Here is a 25728-nt window from a genome sequence, read left to right as displayed (position 1 = left end):
CTTAAATGCATTATGTCTGCATTGGGCATGGGACAACAAACCGTTTTCAAGGTATATCTCGGTTTGGAAAAGTGAAGGTCTTAAAACCGCCAAAATTTTCTAATGTGCCGTTCCTACGGTATATCTAAGATATTTTTTTATTTTTTATTTTTTTTATTTTTTTTTTACGTTTTTTTTTTTTTTTTTTTTTTGGTTGTTTTTTAGGACAACAGTATCTTCAGCAGAAAAAATATCCAAATATGCCGTTTTAAAACGTAAAGAAATCTGTTTTTGATAGACTGAAGCCTGACATGTTACTGTGCCAAAATATTTTAAATGTTTCTCAGAATAAAATATATCATATGTACTTCATCCGCCATTTTATTATCATCACCGATTCACTCCCATTGATTAATTCTCTTGCTGTGCATCATGGGATAGCGTAGCATCCATCAGATGCACACTTCAGAATCTCACCAGAAGTAGTAGGTCATCCGTGTACTTGCTTACAGTTTTTTTTTTTAAATTCTGACATATTACTCGGCTCACATGCTGTTTTTAGCGCACTATATAGTATGGAAGTATGGAATTTGTGTTCAAAGTGGGAAAAAAGTTCTTGTTTTTTACCTAGACATTTAAAAAGAATATATTTTAGAGCAGTAATCACAATATCGTGATAACGTGATATTTTTATCCAAGGTCATCGTACCTTTCTTATACGGTCTTATACCCGCTCATGCCTAGTCTACATGTACTTATTTTGGCAGACTTGCATTTGTAAGCCATCACAAATTATGCTGGGATTGGTTGTATTTGATCACAGAATCCTGGCAGGAGTATTTTACAACATTATTGCAATTATTGCTAAATAAAATACAGAAACTACAACATGCATTTCCTCCTTAGATTATTATATTTAGAGATTGACTGTTTTCAAAGCAGAAGGTCTACTTTAAGCCTTGTCCTAATAAATTGGTTAGAGTCTCATCCTGGCAGTATTTTTACAGACAACTTGACTGCCACCTTTGTATGTTTCTCATTTTTTAGGTGAAAAAAATTGCCCTGGCAGGTCAGCAGTTTGCACGAACCCACCTGATGGGCGACAGTGTTTTCTGTTACTACCACAAACTCTTTCAGGTAATATTTGTTTTTACTCAGGTTTGTTTGTTGTGACTGTGATTACAACAGGAGTGAACCGGAGATCACTGTAATACTGTTAATTTTTCCCATCATTCTCATTTTCTCAGTTCGCATTCTTTGATTGTTTGAAGTTATCAGTGTGTATATCTTATCCTATCTTGATCTTCCATCTTCATCCAAGTTTTAATTGTTGTTCTCAAGGACACAAGTCAAAGGTCACACAGCACACTTCTAGCTATTTACACAGTACAAACATACAGTGGTCATTTTACTGTGTCGATAAGAAAAGGGTAATATGACTAGAAGCACTTCGTTATCAGGTAATAAAGACTCGTGAATGTGATTTTATATATAAATAAATAAATATATATATATATATATATATATATATATATATATATATATATATATATATATATATATATATATATATATATATATATATATAATGTGTGTGTGTGTGTGTGTATATGTAGTGAATTAGCCACATTACTTTTTTTTACAAGATGCCATTTAGTAGTTTTGTTTTTGTTTCTTTTAATTTAAGCAATAAATATCAAAAGACAGACATTGCAGTGAAATAGAAGTAGAAAATTTGTTTTAAATGTAATCTTAATATATGTGTTTGGTTTTCAAAGTATACATCTTGAAAAACAGCTTAAACATTTTATGCTGCACATATTTATCTTAAAATGTAGATAGATAGATAGATAGATAGATAGATAGATAGATAGATAGATAGATAGATAGATAGATAGATAGATAGATAGATAGATAGATAGATTTTGATTTATCTAAAATCAAAATTTTACACTGTAATTATTTATCTTTATTATTATTTTATTTAGATGGTCTCGGTACTCCTGTGTGCTTACAGTAGACACTGAGTTCACACACCCCACAGGTCATGAACCACAGAATTTTATGGTTTTCTATAACCATTGGTGCAAACATTAATCTTTAAACACCCGTTCTGGCCTCAAAGTACTTCTCTGCAATAAACCTGTGTGTGTTTGAGGTGTGGAAGTGTTGAGGTCAAGACCACAGAGGCTACTTGAATTTTATGTGATTTGTACTGCAGATAAAGGTGCTTGTTTGGCTTGATGATGATGCAGTTAATTTAAAAAATCTAATAAAATGACTTTACCGGGTCAAAAGAAAAAGGATGACCAATCGTTAATTGTATTGCTGAATTTGCATATTGTTGATTAACTGTAACTAAAAAGTGTATTTCTGCACTCATCCGGGTGTGTGTTTTTGTTTTTAGAGGTACGCTGAACTGCAGGTGACGGAGCCCAAAGTTCGAGATGGTATGGAGCTGGTAGAACAGCCAAAGGATGATCTTTTCCCATGTTACTGCGCAAGAAAAAAGGTCTTGGCTATACTAAACTACTCACTTTAACTTATTCATTAGAGATGGTGGTACTCACCATGATTTGTCATCATTGTGCAACAGTATATCTCTAGGATTTTATCAAATTAAAATATAAGCTCTAGCGAGACATTGCTATATACAGTATAATGTATTTTACAAATGACCTTTTGTATTTTTTAGACAGGGTTTACCATTTATTACTGTTTTAAACAATTCATATTGTTAATGATTACCTTTTAACATCAAATTTTCAGCACAATTAAATAAAAGGTTTGTTGTTAAAGGAATAGTTTCCCAAAATTAAAACTTGCTCTTAATTTACTCACCTTCAAGCCATATAATATGTGGGTAACTTTTCTTTTCTTTACTTTTATTCAGTAGAATATAAACATTTTAAGCAGGGGTAAAAACATTCCAAAATTCACGGAGCGCTTGTGGCTTCTGATGCTAGATTGTTAGAAGCAAGTTAAATGTCTGTGCAAGAAACTAAACTGTATTTACAACATATATTAATACCTAAAGTGTACATATTAGTCACTAAAAAGTATAAAAAAGGCCTCTTGGAACCCCTTAAAAAGGTTACACCCCGTTACAGTATTTGTACTTTTATTACACATTTTAAAATATTTGACAAATAATTCATTTTTTTTTCCAATTTAATACAGTACTCCTGAAAGAAAACATCAGCAGTTCATACATAAGTACTGCCTTTACCTGAAATGACACAATCTAATCCTGTTAGTATGAAATAAGCAGGTTTGAGTCTACAGACTTGTTGCTAGGAAAACAACTGCTGGATGAGTTTGGAAGAACGAAACTATCCTGGATTGTGTCAAATCGTCAGTAAACAAATCCAGCTATGAAGAGCAGATCCAATGCTGTAAATGCGCTCCAGAAAGATTGTGGAAAGTTTTCTTACGTGGACCAATCATTGCTTAATTTCTCCTCCGTGTATCATTATAGCGACAAGTATTCATTTTGGTTTGACTTTTATTTTTTGACTAGTAAACAGTAGATTTTCATTTTAGGATGAACTCTCTCTATACAGCGACCTTCATAAAGGAAGAAGCAATACATCACCAAATGCCATAATGTTTTACTGGTACAGTTAATTAAGTAATTGATTGATTTACTGTGGTTGCCTAAACCACGTAGACTGGCTTCATGGGGGCAAAACAGTTTTATGACTTAGATTATTTAGCAGATACATCGGATAAAATGTTTCTATGAATTCTTTATCCCTCATTTGGATTAAAGCATCTGTTAAATGAATAAATATAAATGGCTAAGTACTTCAGTACATTAGCCCTGTATCCCATCAGGCAATTTTAACAGGTTTTGTTTTTTTGTAGGTCCGAGATGAGCTGTGAGAGACAACCTACTTCTTTTTGCAACCGTGCCCATCAAATTGACAATGGATTTCCACCATAACAGGTTCCCAAGACTAAAAACAAGTTTCTTTTTGTGACTGCAATGTCTTATTTTTTGTGATTGCAATGAATAATTTTTGTGCGTGTGTATTAAATCTCTCCATTTCTAAACTCTTGCTGGTCTGATTTATAGAAGCTGAAGGACTAAATGTTTTACAGCACACCACATAAGCGAGAACAACGCCTTTAAAATGAATATTTGTATCTATTTCTTAGTAAATCTAGACAAAGTCTGGTGCATTTAAACACCAATTTGTTTTTGTTATTTTATTACAGTTATAAGTTATATTTATTAAAATAAAAATTTGGTCACAGATTATCATTCGGAATAGAAAGATAAATCTTTTAAATCAGAATCAGAAACAGCTTTATTGCCAGGTATGTTCACTCTTCTACAGTGCAACAGGATTACAGAGACAGGACAAAAAACAGATAAATATATTTTAAAAAAAGAAGTAAGTAGTGAATGCAAATATACAAATTGACAAGTGTATGTACAGGTATATTACTATATACTACGTTATACGTGCAGCTGTTATGAGCAGATTGGCATGTAAGTGTGTGGTTAAATAAGTGTATATGTGTATAAAAGTGTATGGCAAGTAGTGATGTTGGTTCCACAATTATTATCAAGTGTTCATGAGATGGATTGCCTGAGGGAAGAAACTGTTTCTGTGTCGGGCTGTTCTGGTGCGCAGTGCTCTGTAGCGTCGACCAGAAGGTAAAAGTTCAAAGAGGCAGTGTGCTGGGTGTGAGGGGTCCAGAGTGATTTTGGCAGCCCTCCTGCTCGCTCTGGATAAGTACAGTTCTTGGGGAGTAGGAAGGGTTGTACCAGTGATTCGCTCAGCAGTCCGAACTATTCGACGTAGTCTTTGGAGATCGTATTTAGTAGCTGAGCTAAACCAGACAGTTATTGATGTGCAGATGACTGATTCAATGATGGAGGTGTAGAACTGTTTCAGCAGCTCCTTTAGGAGGTTAAACTTCCTCAGCTGACGAAGAAAGTACAGCCTCTGTTGAGCTTTTTTGACAATGGAGTCAATGTGAGTGTCCCACTTCAGGTCCTGAGAGATGGTGGTGCCGAGGAACCTGAATGACTCCACTGCTGGCACAATGCTGTCTATGATGCTCTGTGGGGAGAGCAGGGGGGTTTCTCCTGAAGTCCACTATCATCTCCACTGTTTTGAGCGTGTTGAGCTCCAGATTGTTGTGACTGCACCAGACAGCCAACTCCTTAACCTGTCTGTAAGCAGACTCATCACCGTCCTGAATGAGGCCGATAAGTGTGGTGTCGTCTGCAAACTTCAAGAGCTTGACAGAGGAGTCTTTTGAAGTGCAGTCATTCGTGTACAGGGAGAAGAGCAGTGGGGAGAGGACACACCCCTGGGGGGCGCCAGTGCTGATTGTGCGGACACTAGATGAGAATTTTCCCAGCTTCACCAGCTGCTGCCTGTCCGTTAGGAAGCTGTTGATCCACTGACAGACAGAGGTGGGCACAGAGAGCTGAGTTAATTTGGTCAGGAGAAGTTTTGGGATGATAGTGTTAAACGCCGAGCTGAAGTCAACAAACAAGATCCTCACATAGGTCCCTGGTCTGTCTAGGTGTTGCAGAACATAATGCAGTCCCATATTTACTGCATCATCCACAGACCTGTTTGCTCTGTAGGCAAACTGAAGAGAGTCCAGTGAGGGTTAAGTGATGTCCTTCAGGTGGGCCAGCACCAGTTTTTCAAAGGACTTCATGACCACAGATGTTAGTGCCACCGGTCTGTAGTCATTTAGTCCTGTAAGTTTGGGTTTCTTTGGGATGGGGATGAGGGTGGACCGTTTGAGGAGGGGACTTCACACAGCTCTAGTGATCTGTTGAAGATCAGGGTGAAGATGGGGGCCAGTAATATGAGTAAAATTGGCTTCCATAATATGAGTAAACAAATGTAATAATTTCACTTAATAAAAACGAAACATTTTCCAAATAATAATTTAGACACATTTATAAAACTAATTTTGCACATTATAAACTGGGTATTTCTGCAAGAAACTACTTTCCTATTACAGTGCTTAGCACATATAAGTACACCCCTCACAAATCAATCTTTTAAATTCATATTTTTAATAGGAAGCTATACAATATTATATTTGTGCATATACATTACATTAGTCAGTACTGAAGCCAAATGTGGAGCTTATTTAACAAAATAACTTATGATAACCGTCTAAAAAAAGAGGAAAAATCAAGAGAAGCAAAAAATGGAAAAATTTTGTAGGTTATATATATATATTACAATATTTTGCTTGAATTAAATTTTTTTATCTTTCAATTTCTAAATATGTTTGGTGACTAAAATATTATTTTAATAAATATATCCGTTTAATAAAATGCACCAAAATACATTGCCTATATTCATCTATGATATTCACTGAGAAATGTAGTAAACGATTAGTTACATTTTCAAAATGGGCTGTACTCAAATATGTTGAGCACTGTATATTATTTTAGGATGGGAGTCCCTTGCACAAGAACCTCAGTGAAAGATCATTGAAATTCCCTGATTTCAACCAGACGATATTGCATATATTTTGCTTAATGCAGTGGCGTTCAAACACTTTCAGAGCAGTTTCCAAATATGAGAAGATGATGAGTATTTTTTCACTCCATTACGTGAGGTGGCGCTCTTACCCTTATTCAGATGAGCGTCAAAAAATGTGTCCACGTGCGAGAAACTTCCACCCGGGTGTTTCAGATCTCCGTGCTTCAACCACCCAATCATTTACACTTAAATGGCGTTTTCAGAGGTATTTTCTCTACAGAAACACTATGGCACCCTTAAAAACACTGTGCGTTTTTTCTCTAAACGAAAAAAAAAAAGCGCGATTGATTGCTGCATATTGTTGCGTGTGCCTTAATGTCAGTTTTCTCCTATTTGTAAGAGCTGCGAGTAAGGCATTAATGTTGAATTTGACAGGAGAAGGTGAGAATCCCGTTCGAGCAGCAAGAGCTGGATGGAGTGTTCTCGGTACCCGGCGACGTCACCGCGGGCAGCGCAGCTGTAGTGTTGACGCACGGCGCTGGTGGAGACATGCGCATTAAACAGCTGGAGAGCCTCGCGCGAGCTCTCGCCTGCGCGGGTGTACTGTGCCTGCGCTTCACCTGCAGGGCGGTAAACTTTGTGTACAGAGTCAGAGCTTACAGCGCCGTTGTAGTAAGCTTTATTTTAAGCATCATAAAGGAAGCGCACAGAATGTTTATGTTGTAACTGCATTTCATTATTAGTATGTTTTATATATGTGTCATCCAGGATTATTTAAAGGCCCATGACAGTTTTGCACCAAGCAGCATTTTCTTGGGAGGTTAGTCTCTCTCTCTCTCTCTCTCTCTCTCTCTCTCTCTCTCTCTCTCTCTCTCTCTCTCTCTCTCTCTCTCTCTCTCTCTCTCCCTCTCTCTCCCTCTCCTGACGTTTTAAAATCAAAATTACAAGTTTGTATCTTGTGTTATAAATTTGCCAGTTTATATCTTGGAATTATAAGGCGCTCAATGTCAGATTTGCTAGACAGATTGCTTCATTGTAAGACATAAAGTTCTAATGAAAGGGCAGCATAGATGCAAACTAATTTTAAAAATCATAATTGCAAGATATGAACTTGAAGTTATAAACTTAACATTCTAACTTTTATTCCTAAATAGGCAACATTTTCACTTAAAACTTCAAGTTTATATATCAGATTTCTCAGATGGAAAAACAACGTAAAAAAAACAATTCTAAGTGGAAAAAAGACAAATTACAAGATATACATTTGGAATTATAAACCCTGATTGTACTATTTACTCAGAGTTGGAAGTTTTTCCTCCTGCAATTGTGATGTTTTTGTCAAAATAATGACTTTTTCCACTATTAAGGAATTTAGCATGTGTCTTGCAATTTTGACTATTTCTTCAAATTCTAACTTCAAGATGATAACTCATCTTGTTTTCGCTTGTGAAATCTTTATGCTAATAATATAAATTCAGAATCACAAGAAAAGTGTGCAATTTAAAGTTGTTGTTTTTTTTGTGGAAGCTGGCTTTTTGACATGTATTTTATATAATGGTCCATCCATTACAGGGTGATATCATTTGTTTATTGGAATAACAAGCAGCATTTTATTTCTGAAAGAGGATCTGAAAAATTAGCAGTTGCTTTAAATTGATTGAAGTCTCAGTTCTCTAAATTGCATCTATGTGCATCTAAAGGTTCTTTGACCCCCACCCCATGTAATATTCATAGTGTAGAGTATTAAATTATTGTCAAAGCTTTCTCCTATTTCTCCTTTTATTATTATTATTATAATTTGTATTATTATTATTATTCCATTCTCCTTTTTAAACACTTTTAAAATCTTTTCTTTTTGTTAAACTCATTTAATTTGCCATTGTAGCTGCATCTTTATTATTATTTCTGGAAGCTAATTGCAAATTGCCATTTTTATTAATTTTTTGCAAGAAATTAATCTTTTAAACAAACAAAAAAGATTCTTTTGATTTATATTGGTCCGATTTCACATGACCACATTAGTTTACATACTTCCTGCTTGCACATCCAAAAGATGCAAGAGGTGGAGTTTTGTTATTGACTGGCAGTTTCAACAGTTGTTAACAATTGAAAGCAACTGAATTAATTAAATGTGTGTGAATGTTTGTTTGCAGGGCGCTCTATGGGTGCTCGTACAGCAGTGGCTGTGTGTAATCAGATGTGTGCCGTGCAGAAGGATGCAGTCCAGGGTGTGCTGTGTTTATCATTCCCACTTAATCTACCAGGAAAACCACAAACTTACATTGAGCGCAGGAAAGGCCTGCTTGAGCTGGCTGGAACTCCTGTGCTTTTTGTTTCTGGCACAGCAGATAACATGTGTGAACAGGTGAACACAAATAAGTAGTTCTCTGTTGATGTGTTTTTTTTTTTCAGTGGTCACGAGTGCTGTGTCTTTTTTGCAACATTTTTAATAAAATATTTTAAATGAATTTCTATCAGGGTATCTGCGGGGTCTTAAAAGTCTTACATTTCAAAAACCAAATTTTAGGCCTTAAAAAGTCTTAAATCTACTCAAACATTGTGTTGTAGGTCTTAAATCATTTTAAACGGGTCTTAATTTTCTTATGTCCATGTAAATCTATATCCAATCCAACACCCATCCAATCACTAAAAATCTATTTCAACAAAAGTTTTAAGAAACGTTTATTTATTAACTCTATTTACTTATTAATATGGTTTTATTATCTTCCTTACAATAACAATTTTAATGTTTTTTTTTAAGGTTTTAACTTGGCTATTAAAAAATCTTTAGCGCTTAGCGGTGTGTAAGTCTGAAATATCATTCATTATGGTCTTAAAATGGTCTTAAAAAGTCTTAAATTTGACTTGATGAAACCTGTAGAAACACTGTTCTAAAGTGAACTTCATCACCTTGCAATTTTTCTACAGTTTTTTTGGTGTAATGAAAGGTGATGTCATAAATGCATAATAAAATCCTTGTTGCTTTACAGAAAATCTTACAAAATGTTGTGGACACCATGAAAAGCCCTTCTGCCGTTCACTGGATCAAGGATGCAAACCATGGACTTGCAGTACGTGGCAGAACAGAAGAATCTGTGCTGGAGGAAGTCAATCCACTGATTATTGAATGGGTATTAAAACACACATGAAATGTGTTTATAAATAGAGGATGCATTTTTGTATGTATTTTTAAAATAATAAAAAAAATATAATGCTATTAAGAAATGTCATATTTGTTTATTTAATTTTTCTAACATATTTAATTATGGTTATAATCAAAGTGCATGCTTTATTTGCAATGGGAAATATTTAAAGCCAAAGCAGTATAATACAGTTTTGTATTATATTACAGAATCATTATACAAAATTATAATACAGAAACTGTACAAAACATAAGTGATTTTATGATTAAAACAAGAACAAATAACTGTCAATGGTTTTTTTTTACAAGAATTAAGTAAATTTTTTGAACATATTTGTTATTTGAATTGTAAACATGCTTTTTTTAACATGGTAAACAAATTGTTCAATTATTTGAACAAAAAAATAAGACTTCTAATATGCAATTTATTCTCAAGTAAATGTGTCTAGGAACATGTACCGGTTAAAACAACATTGGAAATACAGAACAAAGCTTTTATTTACAAAGCCATCTTTTTAACAAAGAATGACATGACTGTACTGTAAATGGGGTGGCACGGTGGCGCAGTGGGTAGCACAATCACCTCACAGCAAGAAGGTCGCTGGTTTGAGCCCCGGCTGGGTCAGTTAGCATTTCTGTGTGGAGTTTGCATGTTCTCCCCGTGTTGGTGTGGGTTTCCTTTGGGTGCTCCGGTTTCCCCCACAAGTCCAAAAAGTGTAAGAGTGGATGTGTGTTTTTTCAGTGATGGGTTGCAGCAGGAAGGGCATCCGCTGCGTAAAACATAAGATGGATAAATTGGTGATTCAATCCGCTGTGGCAATCCCAGATTTGAAAAGGGACTAAGCCTAAAAGAAAATGAATAAATGAATATAAAATTTTATTTCCATATTTTAGTGTTTCAGAGTGGAGTTCAACTAATAAGTCATTTAATTTGTTTATTTAAATGATTTAAGAATCAGTAACTCTTTGTAAATGCATGTTTTAGAGAACAGTTGTTCTTTTATTTATTACCTTAAACAAATAAATATATAATAAACAAGCTTGCAATGATGCACTTTTGAAAAGTCTTTAGCATTTTCAAGCAAATGGACAGGGCAAATTGCGCATAAGAATGTTTTTTTTTAATGCAAAAAAGAACATTTACAAACATACAAATATGAACAAAGAGACAAAAAGGTTACATAAATAAAATTCCAGGAAAGTAAACAAGTTTAAAGGATTTACACCAAGAAAGAGTTTTACATGCAATATTAGAGTCTTTTAAGGAGTTCACATATAAATCAAAGTCCTTTCTGAAAATAAAAAGTGAGGGTGTTTCTTTGAAAATTTACATTTATGGATGCAAAATTTAGCCCGAAAAAGAAATAAATGAATAATAAATTTACACTACGTTCAGAGAGTTACCAAAGAATACAATTTTTGGGGATATATAAAAGTTTGCAAACAAGATATTTTTTTAAATGAAATTAGAAAAGTCAACCCAAAACACGTTACAGTGAGTACACTCCCAAAATAAATGATTTAGTGTTTCGTCATATTGAGAAAAAATTAGGCATTTAGGGGAAATATTGTTATTAATTTAGCTAGTCTGGTATTTATATGGAAGCGGTTATGAATGATTTTGATTGAGACTTCGACAGCTTTATTAGATCAAAATATTTTTTTCCGAAGAAGCCAAAACTTCCCAATCTATCACCAAATATATTATTCCAAAAGCGCAAAAGAAATGTGTGCTTGTACCTTTATGAACTATGACGTAATCGCACACGCAAGCATATGATTGGCTGGTTTTCTCTCCTCGGCAGTCAGCTGTAAACATGGCGCAGGAGTGCTGGAATAAAATAAACATTCCGTTTCCAAGTGCTGTTTCTTCGACTCGAATCCCATTTGAGGATTCAATAGGTATGTTTCGATGTTTTAACATATCGTTATTACAACATTTTTATAAAAGAGAAACCACACAAACCGCAGACAGTAGTGTTATCATTGCTTGATGAGAACACGTGGATCTGCAAAATTCACGTGAAACACTTTTAGTAAAGCATTGAACTCATGAGATTTGATCGACACAAGATATATATTTACTACTGTTAGTGCAGGCTGTTGCATATTATTTTATATAAACTAGTTCTTGGTAACGTTACGATAAGTACAATGTTGTCATTCTGTAATGCATCTGCACGTGTTTAAGTTTTTTTGTTAAGTTTTTTCTTATTTCCGGTTACACCAGGCTTAAAAATGTCACCCAGTTGATTGACTTACATTAAGCATTGCAAATATTTTTGCATTACACGTTTTCTATTATTCTATGTTTACGTATGTGACCCTGAATCACAAGACCAGTTAAATATTAAGGTAAAGTTTATTAAGGTTTTATATTCGCACATTCCTTCATTTGATGTTCCCTATATTATTTACTACGCTAATTTAAATATAGGGTCTGAAATCACATGTAAATATGACTTGAAAACAACATTAGCACTAGTTATTTGACTGTGAACAATGTTGTACTTTGATATTCATTGGCTGCTAATGTGATTTCACCATTTAGAATTTGCAAATAATACTTTTCTGAAACGATATCATGTAGGAGAAAGTATGAATGTGTGAATATAAAATCAACTTTACCTCAATCAAAAATATGGGTCAATTTTTATGAAGCTGCGCTTCATATCATTTGGAAGGTGAACTAAAAGTTTTTCATTGCTTTGTATGGATCGGACAATATTTGTCAGACATGCAACTATGAAATAAAAAAAGTCTAAATATTAAGTAATTTGCTTTTAAAATTGTCCAAATTAAGTTCTTACCAATGCACAGTAGTGCAAAAAATATTTTTATAGTACACTCAACATTAATTATGCAAAATGATGCAAAATGATTAAATAAAAAAAATGTATGCATTTTATTTCACAGTTAATATGTACTAATAGGTGCTTTGGATATTTTTTCCGTTCAACTTAAATAAAAAGTAAATATATGCATTTTAATACACAGATATTATGTATTAATCTGTGTTTTTGATATTTTCTTTCCGACCAAAAAATAAAAAAGAATATTTACAGGTGCATGGAATAAATGCTGCTGTGTGTGTGTGTCTATGTGTTTTTTTGCCTGGTGTCTAATTTTAACTCATTTTAAGTGCCTTATTGTTTGTGTTATATGTATAATATGTGTGCATGGTTTTCTTCTCTGTCTAGATCTCCTGATTGATTGCCTGCTGGCTGACTGTGAGAAAGTGTTGACCCTGTTATGTAGTGAAGTTCTACAGACAGAAATCCGCGTGCTGTACGAACTGCTTTACGTTTTGAACAATGGCTTCAGACAACACAAGCCATTCCGTGCATTAAAACAGGTGAGAGCCAGTGCTTCAATGACAGTTTACCTGGCTAGCGAGTGTGCTGTGGCAGAGCTGTGAGCAATTCCTTTTGTAAGTGGATACTTTGATACGTGTATACAGCGGTTACCGTTTTTTTTTTTTGAGTCTTTTGGATTTTTTTTTTTTTTGACTTGTATATATTCGTCTTTATGTTTTGTCTGTTGATTTGATAATTTTTATTTTTTTAATATTTTTGTACGTATATTTTAGGCACTTTTGGACACATTTTAACATCCCTGTAAATAAATAATATCTTTTTACACTTCTCGAAATGGCCGGAAACCTGCAGTACACTCAATTTCACATGTTGGTATCCTCATCTAGTTAACCATTTACAAATTGGATTTTATATTGGATTTAGTTTTGAGGGATGTAAACAAAAACAATGGTTCCAACATATTTCCTGTTTTATATTTTACATTTTTAAAGCTTCCAAGAATCCAAAAAATGACATGACCACATTGAAGTGTTCCATAGAAAGAAAAATAAATTTGAGTAAACTCTCTATTGTACTTCCAAATAACTTTAATGAAAAAAGAACCCAAAAACCGGTGAAATAATGGTTTATTGTATATGTAAACATCATACAATTCTTGATCTGACCTCTGCCTCTTAAAATATTTTAATTGATTAAAAACATTTTGCTGACAAACGTGTAAGTGGTTTGAAGGGAAAACAACAGTTAATTTGTGTTTTGAGACTCCACTGTTGTCCTTATAGTATTTTAATATTAATATCAATGATTCTTGCTCTAGTTATGAATGACAAGATTTTCTGGTAAACTATACTATTGTTACACTATATTTCAGTTCTGTAAGTCATGATAAAAGTGTAGTAATTTATATTTCACAGATAAACAGACACAGTTTCATGTATGAAAAAAAAAAAATGAAGCCACATTCTTATGCTTAACACCCTGCTTGCCTTTGACCCATAGTTACAGATATTACAAATAATACTGCATATTTTTTTATTGTTCATGATAAAATACTTATTATTAATATATTTAAAATGTGTAATCTCATATTTACATGATCTGCAGGTTGAGCAATGTGTAAACCGTTTAAAAGAGATGAAGTTACAAGCAGCGGTAGAAGATATAAAGGAAGTGTGTCCAAACAAATTTCAGAGGTAAGGTCAAAATAATGACACATAATTCAAGTTCCTGCTTGTGAAAATGACATGGGGATCATACATATTTTCACACATAGGGAAGCTGGAGCAGAGGCTGGGGAGTGTGATGTTCCCAGTCAGCCCATGTTGGAGTGGCTCGGCCTCAAGCTGCTTGGAGCCTCCAGTCTTTTAGCCCGAACGCTGGAACGATGCACCAAAGCTTTCTTGTATCCTAAATGTCCACATGCAAAATAAAAGTGCTGTCTTAGAGGAAGTAACTGTATGTGACTGTGATCCTTTACACCTCAGTTAGATTAACACGACAGCATCTGCGTCTGGGCGAGTTCATTGTGCTGAATGTGGTGATAACCAGCATGCTCAGTCGTCTCTGGTGAGTTCATGATTCATCACATCACTGCTCTATTCCCACATTTGCGAAAGTTAAACCTGCTTAATTCTGCATTCACACTAGTGCCTTTTCATTATAAAATGGTGGCCAGACATATGTTTTTACTTGTACTTGTTTTATCAGCTTAAAACATGGGACACACCAATCTGATAGCTGACCATTGGGATGGTCTACCGTCAGGCTAGCTTGCTTGCTGGGTTCCACACTTTGCTTCTTGTTGGGTTAACTTCAGAATGATTTGGCCCAATTCAGTATGTAGAATCTGCATTGGCAAAAGAGAGTGCTCTGATTGGTGGTTCTGCTACAAAAAAGATAATGAGAACAAAAACTGAAGTGTCAAATCTAAGCAACAATTTATGTCAATGAGGGAGCACAAAGAAGTATGCTATAGTTTTGTTGCAGTTTTCAAATATTAGCAAACAGTTTGGATTATTAGATTATCAGACATATTTGCATGAGCGAATCCCTCCCTGGTGAGTCCCAAGCAGTGTTGGGTAAGTTACTTTAAAAAAAGTAATAGATTACAAATTACTGACTACTATTGGAAAATTGTAATCTGATTACATTACTAATTACTTAATGTTAAAGGTAATCCGATTACTAATTACTTTTTCTTTGAAGGTGCTCTTAAAACATATAAAATATACCTATAAAAGCAAAATAAACTGCAGCTCTTAAAGTAATTTAATATTGCTTAACACTGAAAACATTACAATGGGTTGATCATGGCACCTTGACATATTCAAAAGACTTGAATACATAGTTCGCTCCAAAATTTACAATTTTCTCATCATTCACTTTTAAACCTGTTTACCTTTTTTTAACACAAAAGAAAACATTTAGTAGCAAGCTGGATACCTGTAACCATTCACATCCATAGTGTGGAAAAGCACTGCAGTGTTTGGGTGTTCTGTGTTTGTCTGAGGTAATTAGTCTATCGAATTGTGTATATTCCATACAAAAACATGGAGCTGATTGGTCAGTTCTTGTCACATGACTTGTGGTTTTCTACTGAGTGCAACTGGAAAATACAAGAGCGCCCAATATGTGCGTGCAAGCTGTGCGCCTGATTGGAAATAACGAACTTGAGCACGCAAAATACGCAATATGTGAACGGCCCCATAAGCAGCTACGCCTGTCTTCACATTCAGAAGATGCATTCACTCCCAATTCTGCACAGTAAACCAATTGATCCTGTTTAGGCTGAGTTAGATCACTGTGTTTTTAGGTGCCGGTGTCCTCCTTGGTGACGTGTATGGTCGTAGAACGCTTAAACAAGTTGCTAGTTAAGTTGAAAGCAGTCAAAAGTTGTTTAGAGACTAAATTTCACAGCAATATTTGGTAACACTTTATTTTGATGGTCCCTATTGCACATTTTGCAACTGCATGCCAATTACGTATCATATGATTATTAGTATTAATTCAATTCAGCTTTATTTGTATAGCGCTTTTACAATGTACATTGTGTCAAAGCAGCTTCACATAGAAGATCATAGTAAATTTAAAGTGTCAGTCCAGTTTTCACTGTTTAAGTTCAGTTTAGCTCAGTTCAGTGTGGTTTAATAATCACTACTGAGAGTCTATTAGTAGACAGTTTGCTTAATATCTGCTAATACTGCTCCTTTGCAAGTACATGTTACACTTACACTAACTAATCCCAACCTAATGATCTATTTGTAATCTAATGAGAATTAGTTGGCATGTAGATGCAGTGTAACTTAAATTCAACAAAATGTGGTAAAGGAACCATCAAAATAAAGTGTTTTTATGCTTGGTGAAATCAAAGTAATGTCTGTATTTCCACTTGAAGTCGCAGTGATTTCAGCTCATGTTCTCCAGCAATTTAAAAGTGCATGCTTATTAACTGATGTTGCAGCGGAAAACATGATTTTAAAGAAACATTTTTTTTCTTCTAAAAACTACATTTGTAGCTCAAGTTAGTAACTGACTTTAGTAACTGTAATCAAATTACACTCATTTAAAATGTAATTCGTTACATTACTGTGTTCCACAAAAAATGTAATTAGAAAACAGTAACTCTGGTGACAAGAATTGTGAAAATGTATGTGTGCAGCACTAGTTCTGGTTTCTCTTTGTGGAATGAGAAAATAGACTACTGCCCCCTGAAGGTGGGTAAAGACAAATTTCAGCTTGTGTTAAGATCAGGAGCTTGAGAAATCAGGGAATGATACGCAATAGTCCAGAAGACCAATCAGAGAGCGAATGTGAATAGTTGTGCTTCCTGTTTTCAACAGTTTGCTTCAGTCCATCCAAACTATATAAAACCAGGAGAATTAAAAAAATTAAAGCTATTAAAATATTTGTGTAACATAATTCTAAAATGTGATGTTTGTGTATATATATTTCCATAGGGTTTTTTTCAGAGGTATTCTGCGAGCCCTCATCCCCATGTACAGAAGAAACTATGAACTGCTCCAGAAGGTGTCTCAGTCTCAGCCCATGGCCTATCTGACTGACTTCACTCTGCCTGAGGACCTGAAAAACTTCCTGTGCCTCGCATACCCTGATCTAAAGATTGAAGAAGTTACCAAAGACCTCTCAAAGAGCGCAAGAAGAAAAAGGAAGTCCAAATTTTCTCTCCTTTCCAAGTTGTTTGGGGAGACCGAGCAAGAAGATGAGATTGGAGAAGGGGAGAGAGATCTGATGCCAATATTAGGCACTGGACATTATGAAGTTTCTAGCCAGGACCTTGGAGCAGCAGTTTCACAACGACGGACCGATTACTCAGGTGTTCTTGACTGTAATCTTTGTGTTTCATGTCACTTTTCTTTTGCATACATAAAGTAGATAATATTTAACCACACATTTGTTTGCTGGAATTCTACAGATGTGTCACCCTATGGACTGGACATAAAGGCTATGCTTCAGCAATCTTCCAAAATCACCAAACAGGTAATTAGTTTGAATTTGTAGGGTGTCAGTGATCAGGTCTCTTATGTTAGCATTTGACAAAAAAAAAAAAACTGAAGCACATTTTTTGTTTCTTTTTATGTATATATATAATATTTGATAATTTGGTCATTTTGCAAGACACTAGTATTCAGCTTAGTGTTATTAAAAAGGCTTAACAAATTAACTAGGCAGATCATTGGACAACAGTAGTTTGTTTTGTAGCCTTGTTTTGTACGGCTTGTAATATTTAAAACTTAGCTGTTTTTTTTAGCAGCGAAAATAAAATATATATATTTTTTCAGAAAAAATCTAAAGGGTAATACTGTCGAATAATTAATTTTTCTGTTAAATATCACTCAGGAATTATTAGGAAAAGAAAATTCACACAACGAAATTAACTTATTAATTAATTTTAATAATAACTTTTATATATAATAAAAAATTATGTAAAAAAAATCACAATTAATAATTGTCTTCAACTGTGTGTATAATTTTCATATCGTCTTTCCAAAGAACTCTTTAGAGCAACAGATGAAATTGGACAGCTCAAGTAAAGCTTCAGTGTGTCAGAAGAGGAAGTTTTTGAAGTCACTGAAGAAGACGTCTTCTTTTAGAAACATGGCAGACCTAATAAAGGAAGTGATGAACTGGTGCCGGAGCTGCAAGTTTTATCAAGAGCACAAACGCCTGGCCTTCCTTAGCCTGAAGTGTGGGAGAATGGAAAGTCTGGAAGCTGAAGGTGTCAGGTAAACAAATATGTGACTATTCAAACGGGTAGAAATGTTGAACGAATCGCGATGCATTTTTTCGACAGAGAGGGCTCTGTTTACAGGTGCAAACTCGCTTTACCTGCACATCCGCGGCAAGCAAGAGGTGGGGCGGCAGAGTTAAATGACAGTGGTAAAGTGCGCCAGACAAAATGCTGCAAAATGACTTACACTAACAGAACAACAAATATGATGCACATAAACCGTCAGCACAGTGAATAACTATGGTCACAGACGTTTATATGCAAAAAAACTGTTAATAGGCCAAACTACGCGGACCAGATGATTTGCAGCTCTGCTTGCTATGACGAGTGCTACAGAGATCACATCAGCATCAGTGTTTTCATTGCGAAAGTGTGAAGACGTTTTTCAGACTCAAAAAGAAAGTTGTTCTGTAACAGAAGCAGGCATTCGATTATTTTTACCCTCTTCTTTTCAATTTAGTTTACGCAGATTTTAATAGTTTGCTCATTATTATGGAATATTCAAAATGTTCAAGATTATCTCATTAAGTGTACCACACTGATACTTTTACTAATTAATTAATTATTCAAGTAATATTTGTTATTATTTCTTCATAATCTTGATCAACTCCTGTCTCTATCCTGCTATATAATAAGTCATTTTATAATCAGTATTTTATGCCAGTGACCAGACCCCTGGATCAGAGGACCTATTGACCTCTGTAAACGCTGCTCTCTGGTTTAGCAAAGGCTTTCCTCTTCACACCAGCCATCTGAGTCCCCAGTGAAAGAGTTTTTTTTTCAGCATCGTAAATGTGTAAAGACCTCAGTTTATGTCAGAAGGTATAGATATGCTGATATTTTTTTTAAAAAAAATGTAAAATCCCAGCACAGTCACCGTTTTAGTTTGTCTTCCTTAGTTTGTATTATGCTTTTTTTGTTTCTTTTAAAATATAAAATGATGGCAGAAAATATATTATTTGTAAAATACGCAGCATTTAAGAAAAAAAATGAAAGGGCTCTTCACCTTAAATTTGTTTCAAATAATTTTATGTAAAAAAATCATGACTAAATTATGAATCATGAGATTAGTGTCATGAATCGTGAGTCAGGTGAATCATTACATCCCTTTTATTTATATATATATATATATATATATATATATATATATATATGTATACACACTCACACAAACACACATACATGTATGTATGTAATTCTTAAATGCATACATTTTTGAGCAGTTACTGTTATTTAAAAAAAAATGTTGTTTGCTTTTTAACTTAGAGTGGAGAAAAGATTGAAGACGTTTAAGATAAAAGTTCAAAAGGCATTGACTCTTCAAAAAACTTTTCCACCGAAACATTCCTGTTCCTTCCCTGCACGTTTGAGAACTCGATGGCAGAACAAATTCTTCATGAGACACTTCAGAACTCTCAGACGCAGGTCAGCAGTGTCCAGGAAATCCTCTGGAACAGTAAAAGAATCATTAAATCAAAGGAGGAAATGCAGGCCATTACTACAATCCTCAACTGAAGTGGAGTCAGGAGAAATTGTGACCGTTGCGGTTGAGAAAGAAAAAATAGACTCACAGACTTTGTTGCCGGAACCTAATATTTCGAAAGATGATATTGATGATATTTTTGAATCCTTTGGATTTTAAGTTATTCACAGTGATCATGTGGACAATTTTTGTAGCCGAATTCAGAAACCCTCTGGCCAAAAAATACAATTAAATGAAATTCCATTCAACATTGTATGTGATCTGATTGTGATGTTTTATACTGTACTTTTTCTGCTTACATTTCTACAGAAACAATTGAAATGGTTTTATTCTCAAACATTTTGCTGCATGAATTGTCACAATCCAAGGAAACAAATTGTAAAGTGATTTAATAGTCGTGCTCTAATAATGGATACATAAAGTATACTAAAATATGTCTGACTGGCATACCCAAAACACATCTTTACATACTGTAAGAATATGTTGGATAATTTTGGTAAAAGGTGTGTGTACAGTACACCTCAGATGTGACATTTAGAAATGGCAAATGACTTTGAAATTGTGTGCAGCTGACAGCATAGCACATAGTGTCATATAGGGCTGCACAATATTGGAAAAATCTGACATTGCAATATTTAGTTTTGTTGCGATATATATTACAATATGAATATAGATATAATTCACCAGATGATTTGAATAGCTCAATCTGGGAAGATGATCAAGTATTTTTCTGTGCAGTACATCTATCAAGTTGATATTTTTTAGAACTATATGGGTGAAAAACAAATTATTACTACTTGTAAAAAATAAGCCTGAATATTTACAGATTTTAGCTAATTTCTTTTTAATTTATAAAAGCTGTAATTTATTTAATTATGAAAGTCACACCACAAGACCGGTTTTGAGATTTGGCTCAAATATGACTATTTATATATATATATCGAGGTCTTTTTTTAAAAGCATGTACATCATTTTAAATCATGACAATACTAACCTTTTTATTTGTCATCTGTGACACTGAAAATGTAACACGAACAGGTTTATTTACACATTTTGTACATGTAAATACTTTGCAATTTAAAATGAGCACATTTCTGTTCAGTAGCCCTTATGAATGACAAATCAACACATTTAAAGTTTCCTGTCGTGTTCTCATGTGGCTGAAATCACAATTGTGGGTATTGGAACAGAGGCTGTTTACAATATAAGAATTCATTAGGAAGCTCAGCGATAGTTCACTGATGAATTTGCACGTTTTGTCTTCATGCGTTTTTGCATTTAACAATTTTAAAACTTGATTTTTCTCCACAGGGAAATTGATAAGCAAGTTAAAACAAAATCAAAGTGAAAACTTGATCAGCGTTTTAAAAACAATCTAAAATTTTCAGCATTTTCAGCAATTCAGCAGTTGCATCAAATTTTTGTTTATTTATGCTTGAAGTGTGCTAAATGTGAATTTTAAAACAGCCATTACATGCAAATGTAATAACAATTAATGTTTAATAATTCAATCAGACGTAAAACAGAAACTTATGTTTTTAAACTTTTTTTAAAATAATATACAGACAGAAAGTCTAGTTGGCTTTATTAGAGCTCAATTTACACCACAACCTGTCCCAGAATGCTTCATGCATCTCCGGGTCCTGTGGCCAGTCCAGATAGGTCCTAGTTTTTACCAGCCGGGCCAGTCTGTGATGGGAGGAAAGCGAGCGAGATGGAATGGTTTCTAGGAAGACCAGGATAAGAATGTCTCTGTGTTCTACCTGGAGCCGGTAGGTGGCCAGCTGCATCTCCAGTGAGCACCAGTTGCTATCGAGGTAGTTGCGACTGACGAGACAAAGAGTCCGGCGACTTGCGTAAATGCTGTCTGTGATGTTTTCCACAATGTCGTGTCCCAACTGAAAGTCCCGACTGTGCAGACAGAGACGCAAAAATGGAGGCCCGCGTTGCTCTAAGTTTGGAAGAAGTTCCTCTATGATCCAGTGCTCATCCTTACTGCTGTAAGACACGAAAGCATCATAGCGGTACTGCGGTTTCTCCTTCATTCGCAAAGCCTCTCGAAACCATCCACTGGCGATGTGATAGAACGGCTTGAAGTACTGGCCTACGAATTTATACATCAATACCACAACAATAAAGATGCACAAAAACACAGAAGAACAGGCGAAGAACACAAATTCAAGATCAAATGAGCAGTTCTCCTTGACATAGCTGAGAAAATTAAGGTGGTCAACTTCATTGCCAATGAAACACTGCAAATCTTGCATGCTGGGGTTTGACATGACAACCTCCACCTTCCTGTTGTCCCTTATCCACGATACCAGCCATGCATTATCACAACTGCAATACAGATCAAAGCATTGAAAATGGAGGTACTTTAAATGAGTGGGATGTTCCACAAAATTTTGAATGATATTGACAGCTTCTTTTGGTATTAGAACTAGACTTGTCAGTGCCTTTAGGTCTTTGGTCACACTTTTATCCAGAAAGTATATTTTGCAATTCATCAAAACCATTTTCTGTAGTTTCGTCAGATTGTGAAACATTATGGCTGTGTTCGGCTGATTTGTTAAATCAATGTTTTCCAGTTTTAGGGTTTTTAAATGAACAAGCTGATTAATTACAGACAAGTCTCCAATATTGTCAGCGAACACTGACTGAAATTCCAGACTGACGACTGATGGGACATATTTCCCAATGAATTCATTTTCACAGATCATATATGCTGCATTTATCTGAAGTGTGATTACAGATGTTAAAAGTAAACTATTGCAGTCTTCAACAATCACATATTGACCTTTGATGTGCAAGTTTAGCCCATTAGTCAGTGTGGTATTACTCCCAATCACAAGGTGCATTGGTCTCAGTCCTGAACTAATGAACGCATTACTCAAATTATATGGAATTCCTCCAAATATATCAGATAAATTCAGCTTGATCAGTGACATGTCAGGAGGGAAGTTGAGATCTCCCAACAGAAGTGAGCTAAGGTTAATAAAATGTCCAAATGATTCCGGCTCAATGTGAATTATTGGATTTGCTTGGAGATTCAGAACCATCAGTTCATGTAAGCCACTGAATGTGTGTTGATGAATAGAAGATATTTTGTTGCTATGGAGGTTTAACTCTTTCAGCTTGTTCAGTCCAATGAAAGCAAAATCTTCAATGCCATAAATGTTGCTTGTTACAAACTTCAGTGTTTCAAGATTTGGAAAACACATAAATTGGTGAGAAACTATCTTTTCCATCTTATTATTTTTTAGAATCATAACAGAAAGCTGTTTGACTGCCTGTGGAAATGAAGCACAAAGAGACTGAAAATCATTTGATCTGAGCATGTGATATTGTATTGTAACAGTGGTGAGGTTGCTGAAAATCTGGAATAGAGAGTAAACATCTAAGAGGTTGTCAATCTTTTCAGATAAGTCATTACTGAGTGCAATGCTCATAATATATTTACAGCCATCTGACATGTTAGTAGGAGTCACTGACAAATTAATCATCACATAAGAAACAAATATTCTTTCAATGGAATATAACTTTGCTGCTACACACAAATCAGCAATATTAAGTACATCCATTTTGAAATCCAAAGTTCTGATTTTATGTACTCCAATTAAAGAAAGATCTTTGAGGAAATCTGTGTTTGAAACCAAAAACTGAAAGACGAACAGCTTTCCAAAACATTTCAAAGCTCCTTCATCCACATGCTCTACTGTGGTCAATTTCAAATGCACCTTTTCAATATTAAATGCAGCTGATATGTCAGAGGTGTTGAAAACTGAACAGTTTGAATGCTGAAGTTTATGTAACGCACTTTCAAGAGTAAACTGCTTCAGTGATTTTACATTTGCCAGTCGACAGAGAACCTCGGAAATATTATTCAAACACACATTGCCCAAGTGTAATTTTTCCAAATGAGGAATCTTGTCAAAAACATTCTGTGCCAGTAAAGATAAATCATAGTGTGAAATAAACAGACTGGTAAGTGAGGGAAGGCAACTGAAATCAAGAGCTACCTCACAGCACTTTTCTGGATTGGAGGAAGATATTGCTAGTGAAGTTACATTCGTTAATCCATTAAAAGCTTCCGCAGGGATCTCTGAAAAACCTCCAACAATTGTAAGATGTTCCAGAGATGCAAAACTTGAGAACGAGTTTGGAGCCAAGACACCGTGACAGCCTCTATCCATCTGGATGCAGACACTCAGTAAGTTTGAGGGAAGCCCACGAAGATCTTCTTTAATATCAGTGACGTGTTTACAATCAGCACCGTTAATATTTCCAGGACAGTATGTGGTAAGAGGAAACTCTTTCACATCACCGTAGACAAAACATTTACCAGCAAGCCACGAATAAACATAATAAGTCTTCAGAAACAGCAATAAGAATGCAAACAGGAGCACCATCTTCAGAAACGCCATCTTCATAGCTTATAGTTCATGCTGTCTGTCTTACAGGATGCATTCAACTTATTTAAATAAAATATTCACTTCCCTTTTTGTGGCCTAATTCTACAAATGTGCGATACATTCTCACCAGCCTAATATATATGTATGGTGATAAATGGGGGGGGGAAGCAATTTTCACCTGTAGCTAATTTTCCACTAAAGCTGAGCAAACTAGACTGCTGTTAGAAGAGGTGTAAATAGTCCACTGCTAAATGACCCTAAATATCATTATGTATTTACAAAGGTGAGAGACGATGCTACATGTTAAGCATGCTACAAGCTAAAGAAAAGAGTATGATTATGTTTGTATGTCCAATGTTTTAAAATATTTTGATTAGTTTTTTATGTGGCATACATCATTACGGATATTGAAATTACGAGCTGGTTAACCCCACACCAAAATCCTGTAGTTTCAACACTACACTTTGAAAAACACAAAGACAATAAAACATTTTTGGGTAGTTTTATCCCAATAAGTGTATCAGCTCGCATGGTCACTATTGTTATATATGAATAACAACATAACACATTTTACAGACATCATTTTTTTCTGTTATTTAAAGTATAATATAAATATGTCTAAATTATTTCCAATGGTGTAAAGTAACAATTTACAAATACCTGAATTACTGTAATTTAGTAGTTTTTCTCAGGAATTGTACTTCACTAAGTAGTTTTAAAATTATGTACTTTTACTTTCCCTTGAGTACATTTTTAGTGCAGTATTGGTACTTTTACTTTACAATTTTTCTTCAACCTGCAGTCACTAGTTTATTTTTTCTTGTCTATGGTAATAGGAAAAATTAATCTTGTGATTCTTGTTCAATCAAATTGCACATAGAAGGTAAATCACATCATACTGAACTAACTCAAGACATGGGCGATTTATAATTGCAGCAAACTGTTTGGAAGCATTAAAAGTGTCTAAGAAGATGTCCAAAATCTTTACTTGCAATGACCCAGAGACTGTTTAGATGCATGACAATGATGATAAAATGACAGATGTTTACTGTCTGATGATCGAAATGGCCTTAAACACCCAGCATGCACAAGACGTCAACATGATGTCAGATTGACATTATACCCCAAAGTCATAGGGACGTTGCATTTTGTTTAGAAATGAAAATCGGTTTTTAATTTTATTTTTAATTTATTATCATTATGTTTTTTCTTTCAGAGGATATGTTTGTTTATAATTCATTAATTTAATTCATTTTATTTTGAGGGGATAGTGGGAAAATAAGAAAAATAAGACAAACTGTAATTTTTCCTATGTTGTATTGTATACAGTGATGTATTGTCTTGTTAAACACCAATAAAAAAAAAAATTTAAAAAAGAAAAAATCGGGTTGACATTAGAAACCAACGTCAGTCCGACGACATCAAGGTCCAATGTAAAAGCAACCAAATATCAACGTCTAATGATGTTACAGCTTGATGTTGTGTGGACGTTACCACTATGATGTCTATCACATATTGATTTGGTTGCCATACCAGATGGATAAATGTCAGTGTTTGAAGTCAATATGACGTTGGTTTAAGATGTGGCCTCGATGTTAGATTTTGGTCACTTTCTAACACAACCTAAAATTAACCAAATATCAACATCATCTGATGCTGTTATTGGTCATCAAA

General features: G+C 34.5%; 4 protein-coding genes across 4 annotated transcripts in view; 3 read left to right on the top strand and 1 right to left on the bottom strand.

Annotated features, from left to right (window-relative positions):
* Nucleotides 1-4035, top strand: part of poglut2 (protein O-glucosyltransferase 2) — an 11037-nt gene extending 7002 nt beyond the window's left edge. Inside the window, exons 8-10 of the mRNA XM_056465361.1 lie at nt 1027-1116; nt 2387-2491; nt 3847-4035. Coding sequence (XP_056321336.1) covers nt 1027-1116; nt 2387-2491; nt 3847-3864 — 213 coding nt within the window. The 3' untranslated portion in view covers nt 3865-4035. The remainder of the gene's footprint in view (nt 1-1026; nt 1117-2386; nt 2492-3846) is intronic.
* Nucleotides 4036-6608: 2573 nt separating this feature from the next.
* tex30 (testis expressed 30) lies at nt 6609-9661 on the top strand. The gene is made up of 5 exons (XM_056465362.1): nt 6609-6717; nt 6888-7124; nt 7221-7272; nt 8606-8817; nt 9443-9661. The coding sequence occupies exons 1-5, from the start codon at nt 6703-6705 to the stop codon at nt 9599-9601; spliced, it is 675 nt and encodes a 224-aa protein (XP_056321337.1). The 5' UTR covers nt 6609-6702; the 3' UTR covers nt 9602-9661.
* A 1721-nt stretch (nt 9662-11382) lies between these two features.
* On the top strand, nt 11383-20394 carry nepro (nucleolus and neural progenitor protein). The gene is made up of 9 exons (XM_056464846.1): nt 11383-11496; nt 12795-12949; nt 14016-14104; nt 14185-14313; nt 14400-14477; nt 16868-17244; nt 17344-17408; nt 17922-18154; nt 19426-20394. The coding sequence occupies exons 1-9, from the start codon at nt 11412-11414 to the stop codon at nt 19799-19801; spliced, it is 1587 nt and encodes a 528-aa protein (XP_056320821.1). The 5' UTR covers nt 11383-11411; the 3' UTR covers nt 19802-20394.
* An 822-nt stretch (nt 20395-21216) lies between these two features.
* LOC130234777 (toll-like receptor 13) lies at nt 21217-24074 on the bottom strand. The gene has a single exon (XM_056465070.1). It carries the CDS (start codon nt 24070-24072, stop codon nt 21217-21219), a length of 2856 nt encoding a protein of 951 aa, XP_056321045.1. The 5' UTR covers nt 24073-24074.
* Between the last annotated feature and the right edge of the window lie 1654 nt (nt 24075-25728).

This window comes from Danio aesculapii, chromosome 9 (assembly GCF_903798145.1).
Source record: "Danio aesculapii chromosome 9, fDanAes4.1, whole genome shotgun sequence".
NCBI lineage: Eukaryota > Metazoa > Chordata > Actinopteri > Cypriniformes > Danionidae > Danio > Danio aesculapii.
This window is presented reverse-complemented; position numbering and strand designations above follow the sequence as displayed.